Below are 8,976 nucleotides of genomic sequence, written 5' to 3'. Positions count from 1 at the left end.
CAAATCACATGTAGAGTTGTATTTATACCTTGCAGGACAATGTTTATTACTGCTTTAAAGAAACAATATAAACAAAAAAGATTCTTAAGGTATCCAAATGGTCAGGAAGAAACTTAGAAGTTTTATCAAAAGCACATATGTCCTCTGGCACCACCTGCGGGTAATATGGAGGAATTACAACTCAATTACCGGTGGTGATGGCGTGTGTTTGTGTGTGTGTAAAAGTAAACATACACAAAGTTTAATAATAAACATATTTTCTACGGAAACAGTCTGAGAGCATCTGTGGAAAGAGTTTTCCTTTTGGTTGGCGCACCACAACCTCACAGATCCCCTCCTCAAAAAATAACTAATAAAAATTAAAATCGTCAGCAAACTAAATCACAGAAATCTTCTTACTATTTTTATTTTGCTGAACTACGCGGGGGGACGGTAACCATAAGCCGGTGCTTCGCCACACACTCACATTCCTCGCTGGGGTGGATGTTCGCCGCATTCCCCACCCTCCAGCTCAGGTGCGCCCGTCTTTTGGAAGTTCAATGCGGAAGTTTTACAACTTCACCTCCGTCTGATGGTTGTGGAACCGAAAAACCCCCACCTGTGTTGACAAGGAAGAAGCTGTAGAAGACGGGAAACAGCCTTGTGGAACTTCGGGGATCAGGTTCCAACCAGGGTTCCGCCTAATGGCAGCCGCAGGTCAGACGGACCCGAGCGAGGACGCGCTGCTCCCGGCCGGGCTGCCGACCCACGGCGGCAGCGCGGAGAAGCTGAGCCCCTCCGCCGTCAACAGATTGTTGATGGAGCTGCTCATGTACTTCGGGAGAGCCGCGTTCCTGCTGTACCCCGTGTACCTGTCCGGGTACCTGGGCTTCAGTGTCAGCTGGGTTCTGCTCTGCATGGTCATGGTCACCTGGTGGAAGAAGAATCGCCAGTGGAAAGACAGCAGAATCGGAACCGCCATCGAGTTCGTCGACAATGAATCGCAGGTGGTCCACAAGGAGCTGCGAAGCGCCCTTCAGATGGCTTCGTGGGTGTGTACGGAACCATTGTTTGGGGTGTGTGTGTGTGTGTGTGTGTGTGTGTGTGGTGTGTGTGTGTGTGTGTGTGTGTGTGTGTGAGCTGGGCCTGAAGCTGAAGTTTTGCTGCCTTGCTCCAGGGAACGCCGGCAGCACTGCGATTCGGCTTCTGATGGAAAGATGTTGGACCTGTTTCTTGCATGATTATTACAAATGCAGACATTTCTGTTGCCGTGAAGGCTCAAGCTCTCCGACACCGTGTTACCATGGCTACAATTATTATAGCACCACGTGACAGGTTGAGGACCGATTTACCGAACTTTAGAATACCTCGCTGACATTTGTAATTCCATTTTATTTTGTAGGGAAATCTAAAGATAAAGACTTAGCTCATCGTTCTGGGCACCAACCCAGTGTCTTTGGTTAATTCAGCTGGTTTCTGGGTTTTGTTGGATCGCAATACCTCCCGTATGTAGCTGCCGATCCGCGTGTTCGTTGAATGAAGACTTCGAGAAGAAAAGTACCAATTTCAAAATGTATTTGACAATAGAACCAATTCCAGATACAAATATTACAGAGCTCCGGGCCAGTTCATCACCCTAGCAACAACAGAGTTAATCGTCAGGGCACGAAGTCTGACAACCTAACTATCCCTGGGCCCAGTCCTTTATAGTCACACACATGCAAATTCACAATGTCCATGCAATCCAATCCAGATCCCCCGCTGAGATGTCCCCGTCCTCTTCCTCCAGTCCCACTTGGTGTTGGTAGAGTTCTTCTCTTCCATTGTTTTCCCAGGTGGCCAGCTCCCATTCTTCATGCAAATGTGATCATCATCAACCCCCCTGATGTCGCATTTACAATGAGTGTTTGACACCCCCTGCCTGACTGGCTCCTGCCTGACTGGCTCCTAAGATAACAGTAGAACAAACAACAATCCTGCAAATGTCTCTGTTCTTTATTTCATTTGCTAATGAGTCTACCTTGCCTAACTTCTAAGAGAAGACAGAAACATATGGTGAAACACATAACAAGATAAAGACAATTCTCAACAGTTTGCACATGCTGCTGTGTTGGTTGTGTTGAGCAGAAATTCACCTTTAATGCTTGTGACCCCCTGCAGGTTCACTTCCCTGAGGTGGAGAAGGTTGACTGGGTTAACAAGGTACAGTAATGACCTGATTTACCCGTTTTTCTATGTTTGGTGACATTATGTTGGAGGTCAGTATTCAAAATTGCTGATGTCTTTTGCATCTTTAAAAAAATAAGTATTGGCACCAGAGTGAGAATAACTGTATTAATACTGTAAATATTGACACAAAGGGATGTTTTGGATCCACTTACCTGCTGGGAGCGGGTTTCACCTGTTTGATTGCTCCCTTTCTACCTGAAGATCAGCCAAGAGAATGCTGATCTGAGCCGCTCTTTAGGATTTACAGACTAGTTTGGACACCCCCTGTTGTTCTCGGGGCTGTGAGGTGTTACCTGTAATAAATGCTGATGAGACCGTGGTACTGCTCCGCTCTGATTGCAATGTCCAGGTGTTGGAGCAGGCCTGGCCCTTCTTTGGGATGTACATGGAGAAGTTCCTGAAGGAGAACATCCAGCCGGCCGTCAGGCTCTCCAGCCCTGCGCTTAAAACCTTCGCTTTTACAAAGATCCACTTTGGAAACATCGTGAGTTCGTTTGAATCTGCAAGGAGCTGAAATGAACGCCATCTTTTCCGCGTCCGATGGCTCTAAAGATGGTTCTTTCCACCCGTGTTTCTGCTCTCAGCCGCTGAAGATTAAAGGGATGAAGGCGTACACGCACGAAGTGGACCAGCGGGAGGTGGTTCTGGACCTGGATATAAGGTGGGTAAAGACACATTTCTCCCCTCAGATCTGGTTCCCGTGCATGACCCCTGCGCTGTCCTGACCCCTGCAGTTACCTGGGCGACGTGGACATCGACGCCGTGGTGAAGGAGCCGATCACAGCTGGAGTCAAAGGCTTAAAAGTGGGCGCCTGTTGTACGAAACCGCTCCTCCTCGTAGGTGCTCGGCATGTGTTGCATGTGTTATGTGTCATGTGTTTGTGCCGATCGTTGCAGCTGACGGGGATGCTGCGCGTCATCTTGGAGCCTCTCATCGAAGAGCCGCTGCGTTGGAGGAGTCACCTTCTTTTTCATTCGCCGCCCAGTAAGCAGCGACCCATCTTGTCATCGTCCCGTCGTTGGAAGTCGTTCCTGTAACTTTTGTGTTTCCCCAGAAATTAGAAATCAACTGGACCGTGTGAGGACCAACTCTTGGACACCCCCGCCTTCAGGTGGTGTATCCGCCTGGCAGGCGCCTGAACTTTCCTCGTTTGGACCCCTGGTAAAGTCCCTCCGTCTTGCCTCCAGTTCCTTGTCTGAGGAGGCCATCATGGACATCATCGCCTCTCTCATGGTGCTGCCCAACCGCATGTGTGTGCCCCTCATAGACCAGGTCAAAGTGGACCAGATGAGATTCCCGCTACCTCGCGTACGTAACACACAGGAACCAAGTGGGATTGAAAGTTCCACCCTGGTTTATTCTGGGTCCTTCTAACGGACAGATCATCTTGCAAATGAACGTAATATTTCTTGGAATTTCGAGGGATTTCTTTAAATTAAATCTCGATTCCAAATGTGGCAATTGCTGATTTGGTCTGCTGTGCAGGGTGTGGTCAGGGTCCACTTGCTGGAGGGCAGGGACCTGGTGGCCAAAGACACGTACATGATGGGTTTAGTGAAGGGCAAGTCGGACCCTTACGCTACCATCAGAGTCGGCACCGCAATGTCAAAAGCAAGACCATCAAAGAGAATCTGCACCCCAAGTGGAATGAAGTGTACGAGGTAGAGAGCTGCCGTCTTTGACTGGTTTAATGCAGGTCTACAAGTTTCTGTTTCTAGTAAAAATTAAACACAAACACATTAAGCCAATATATTTTCTGTTTCTGTGTGTAGTTTGTTGTCCATGAAGCCTCCCAAGAGTTGGAGTTGGAGCTATATGACGAGGATACGGATAAAGATGACTTCATGGGACGGTTAGAAACCATCAAATATCATCCAAAAACTGCAGTTTGATGATTGTATTCACTGGCTGTTTTTACTGAGACGCTCATAAACATCTAGACATTAAGTGGCTTTCTCGAGACAACCGACGTGAGTTTAAAAATAAAAAAAGTTTCTCAGTTTTCAGGAAACCTCTTTCATTTTAGATTTAATCTAGACTTTGGAGATGTGAAGCAGGAGAAGGAAATGGACAAGGTGAGCTTTGATTTCAGTGAACACAGACACGCGAACGGCTCATGTTGTTGTTGAAATGCTCTTGATGTGACCTGCTGCAGTGGTTTGAGCTGGAGGGGGTCCCCCATGGAGAAGTCCACCTAAAGCTCCAGTGGCTTTCCCTCAATGCTGATCCCAGCCTGCTGACAGAGGTGAACCTTTTACTCTTTAAACAAATGTCGCGCGTCGTAAACAAACAAATGTGGTTCCTTTGGCCCCAAACTCGCCAACTCTTTATGCTTATCTGCATTCCAAGGTCATAAAATTGAAAGACTGGAATGATTTCTGCGTGATAGAATGTGGTCGCCTCTTGTTTTTCAGTCTTCAGACGGTCTCGCCTGTGCAATGCTGGCGGTTTATCTGGACAGCGCTTCAAACGTGCCGGTAGGTGACGTCGTAGCGGGCCCACTGAGGCGGGCAGATGATGTGCTGATCTGGGGTCTTGTGTGTGCTTCCAGAAAGACCCGGATGAAATCCACAAGCAGAAGAAACAAAAAGAAGGCCAGGTAAAATCAACCCACACACACAGAACCAAAGCTTGTGATTTGATCCACAGCAGGTGCCTCCAAGGAGTTGATCTAATCTCGGGGACCCTGAGGGACCCCATGTAAGGCCCTATATGCTGGGGTTGAGTTAAAACCTGCAAACCTGCAGGCAAATAAACCAGAGACAAACTAAAATACATGTAAATTTCCTCCCTATTTTAGGCTCAATCATATGTAACGTGACAACAACTGGCTGTGCTTTGTTTAGCTCCTTTCAGAGGCCTTACTTGGGTCATATTTCTTTTCCTGTTCGTTTTCCAGGTGTGTTGTTATAAGAGTAACTGGTATTTCCTGCTTGTCCAGTGCGTGCCTGTTGTTCTCTGTGGGTGTGTCCCTAACAGCTGATATTCCTCCTGTACAAAATCTCTCTTGACTGGATTGTTTTAAATTTTTCATCGTATGAAAGAAAAAATGCATGAATATGTCTTGTTAGAAATATTACTGAATAATTTCCATGACCCAAAAAGGTAGTGGCTGTTAAAAATATACATTTAATGACTACAACCGATAATATGAAAGATCTTTTATAGGTTTTAATTCAAATATGATTCCTAAACAGCATTTATTGTGTAAGAGCTCTATCTGCTGGTGATTCTGCAAAACTACAGCATTGATTTTCTGAAATGGCTGGAAAATAAAATTGAATAAAATTTTTATATATTTCCAGGTAGGAAAACAAAGAAAACTTTGTTTTGTGACTTTAACTTTAACATTCTCACGTGCTGTTAGAAAAAAATACATGTTTCAGTTTCACTGTGTGACTTAATTATAGGATGGAAATGATACCCTGATCAACCAGCATATGTTTGGAAGTCTCAGAGTTCTTTTTCTGTTGATCATTGATATTAAAATAAACGCTTTGAGGTCCTGAAAATGCAGCATATTGACACAAATGGCCGACAGATTTACCTGTACACAATGTGATATCTCACAAAAGGTATCGAAATCCGTCCTTAATGGTGCTGTTGTGTGAAGATGGAGAAAACCAGAGACTGTTGGGAGATTTTAAATAGTGTAAACCAAATAACCCTCCATCGGTGATGCATCTTATTTCCAGTTCACAAAGAGGACTGCCGCCCCCAACAGCTATGTGGAACTTTCTGTTGATGATGATGTTCAGAAAAGCAAGGTAGCGTCTGATAACCAATGACTCACCTTCCTGCGTGCTAATATGGTGTTTATCAGACTCTGCAGTGAAATGTCTTCCCTTTTATAGGTGGTGTATTCATCTAAAGACCCTGCGTGGGAGGAGGGCTTCACCTTTTTTGTGCACAGTGTCAAAAAGCAGCAGCTCTGCGTTCAGGTTCGCTGTTTAATATTGTGCATAACACAAAGTGACGTCTGCTTGGCGATGCGGCTCCTTTTGATATTTTACTGTGGCTGCAACCTCGTTTATTTGCAAAGATTACCGCAGCCCTGGTTTCTGAAAAGTCAGAGCTCTTCTGTGGCGTGCAGTTTACAGGCCGTAAAGACAGACTGAGAAGTGAAAACTTACAGGAGAGATGCAGGATTTTAAAAGCTAATAGGTGACCTCGTGTTTCCTGAATGTCTCTGCTGATTCCATTCACACAATAGAAAACAGATTGTGCTACATTTACAATTCTGACCTTTATTCACCTCTCATTTTAAAACCCAATCTATCTTAAAATGACCTCAGGCTCTTGAGCAGCTGAAGTCATATATCACCACAGCTGTATAAAGAGTGAAAAATGAATAAATACTGTATATTTATTGAGAACAGTAACCTTTAATATGATGTTAAACAATAAATCCTTCACATTTTAACTGCGTTGAATTTGACTTCTGGCGTCAAAGTCTCCACAGGTTTTATGGGGCTCTAAAACAGTCGGATTTATTGTTTTTGTGGTCCAGATCAAAGAGCACGAGAAGAAAACACTGCTTGGGACGCTGAGCTTGCCGCTGAATCGCCTCCTCAACATCTCCAACATGGCTCTGGACCAGCGGTTCCTGCTGGAGCGATCCGGCGCCAACAGCCAGATCAAGCTGAAAGTCACTCTCAGGGTGAGGGAGTGCATGAACAATGTGCAACTATGAAACTTTTAAATCCAAAAGAAAAAGAAAAGACTTAAATCTATTTAATTCCATCTTCCTCAAACACAAAACAGGTGCTTTCAGTGGAAAAACCTCCGCCCAAGGCGATTGTCAACCCTAAGCCTCCTCAACCCAACGTGGCCCCACAGACCAACCAAGGGGGCCAGCTCCTTAAACCCCCTCCCCCTGTTGCCACATCCACACCCACACTACCCACCTCCAACGCCGTCACGGCCGCTCACTTCTCAGGTACACCGTCACAGAACAGCTTGAATGGACAGTACGCGGCGTCCCACCGGGGCTCCATGATGGCCCTCGACACCTACCCCACAGCCTCTTCAGCATCAACCATGCGCAGGTTCGACTCCCACAGCCTGTTGTCGGAGAACTCCATCGCCTCGTCTCGCTTCGATGTCTCAGAAGGCGCCCCGTACCCGGAGTGAGTCTGTCGATCTGCAGGTTTCCTGCATCAGGAAGGAAAATAAATCTGAATAAAATGTGGAATCCTGGTTTTAGGGCCATCAGGAGACATCAGGGCTCCTTTGGCGAGATCCACCTGACGATACGCTACGCCACCCTGAGGAACAAACTCATCATCGTGGTTGATGCCTGCAGGTTTCTGGCGAATCTCTTTTCTGTTTGGCTCCTAAAAGGATGTGCGCAGGTCTTTATGGTCCCTCTGTTTCCTCAGGAACCTGTTCCCCTGCACCGAGAACGGCACGGACTCGTACGCCCGCCTTTATTTGCTCCCAGATCAGTCCTGGAGACATCGCAAAAAGACACATGTGAAGAAGAGGACGGTCAACCCCGTCTTCAACGAGAAGTAAGATCGATGTGCTTAATCTGCATCGCACATTTTTACTGGGAATATCTGTCGCTGATGGTCAGAGTGTTTAACAGAGTCTTCCTTTTGCAGGTTTGAATTTGATGTTTCACTCCAGGAAGTCCAAACCAGGAAGTTGGACGTGTCCGTGAAAAACAACAAGATGTTTTACAGCCGAGAGAGGAAGGACATCGGCATGGTAGGAGCAGCGTTGGCTCCATAAGGCTCAGCATCAGCAGCACAGCATGAGGAAATATTGTTTCGCGCTCTGCTCTTGTCCACAGGTACTGATTGATTTCTCAGAGATGGATGTTTCCAAAGGCGTCACGCAATGGTACGGACTCAAACTCATGCTACACGCACTTTATCCAACCACTGCAACCCTCTAAAGTTCTATGAGTCCAATTAAGATGATCTAGTTTTGGTCAACAGCCAAACGTTCACACCATCAGTCATCAGTGTCACTTAGGGGGAATCTCAGGGAATCAGAGATGAATCAAAAGGCCTTCAACACTGATATTTGCTCTTCTACGCTAAAGCTAAGCTAACCCCTTCTGTCTTGGTCTCACGTGGTTTATTCTGCGAGGAGCCTGGGTCATCGTGCTGAGAAATGCATGTCTGCAAAGTTAAAAATTAACATGTTAGTTCTCTTTTCTTTTAAGGTTTGAGCTGACCTTGCCCGGACTGAAGACCTTTGGCTAGTGTGCAGTGACTCTTGTGTTGCACCTCGAAGATCAGCTCTGTCCATCTGAATGTTCCAAACCCTGGATTCATTGTGTTGGGGTTTTGTGGATATCTTAGCTTTTGGGTTTGTGCTTCTTTTTATGTAAATAGTTTTAATGTAACATATTAAGGAAGGTAAAGAAGAGAGTATTGAGTGTTTACTGGCACAATTGAATATTTATCTGCATAAATATAACATGCAGAGGCCCAAATTTATTTATGAAAGATAAAGCTCTGTGGGAGACAATTAAAAGCTGCAAACGAAATGAGAAACTACGGATTCTGTTACCACAAATATGGATGAGGATCATCACAGCGTAATGAGTGCAATAAAGAACAGTTTAGAGGTATAATTTCAGAATTATTTGAATAACACCAATTTTAAATTCGAGAACTTTAGAAATCTTTTTCTTTGTGAGTGGCTAACTGTAATTCCAAATTAATACTATCGGCAATATTTTAAAATATCCATAACTATTGTCACACCAAACATTTTGGATTAAAGAAATTATAATAAATGTCATGTTCTGA

At 45.4% G+C, this 8,976-nt stretch overlaps 1 protein-coding gene across 1 annotated transcript; it reads left to right on the top strand.

Moving 5' to 3' along the window:
• The first annotated feature begins 336 nt into the window (after nt 1-336).
• Nucleotides 337-8,963, top strand: esyt3 (extended synaptotagmin-like protein 3). Its single transcript, XM_057051042.1, is given in 26 exon segments — nt 337-1,031; nt 2,140-2,181; nt 2,558-2,692; nt 2,793-2,869; nt 2,943-3,012; nt 3,106-3,156; nt 3,158-3,193; nt 3,264-3,284; nt 3,286-3,320; nt 3,397-3,517; nt 3,695-3,803; nt 3,806-3,870; nt 3,982-4,061; nt 4,236-4,284; nt 4,365-4,454; nt 4,624-4,686; nt 4,761-4,808; nt 5,905-5,976; nt 6,064-6,150; nt 6,720-6,869; nt 6,974-7,338; nt 7,416-7,514; nt 7,591-7,722; nt 7,816-7,921; nt 8,007-8,056; nt 8,385-8,963. Coding segments are annotated over 26 exon segments (2,541 nt in total). The 5' UTR covers nt 337-683; the 3' UTR covers nt 8,425-8,963.
• The last annotated feature ends 13 nt before the right edge of the window (nt 8,964-8,976 follow it).

The sequence above is a fragment of the Takifugu flavidus genome, chromosome 1, assembly GCF_003711565.1.
Source record: "Takifugu flavidus isolate HTHZ2018 chromosome 1, ASM371156v2, whole genome shotgun sequence".
In the NCBI taxonomy this organism is placed as follows: domain Eukaryota; kingdom Metazoa; phylum Chordata; class Actinopteri; order Tetraodontiformes; family Tetraodontidae; genus Takifugu; species Takifugu flavidus.
This window is presented reverse-complemented; position numbering and strand designations above follow the sequence as displayed.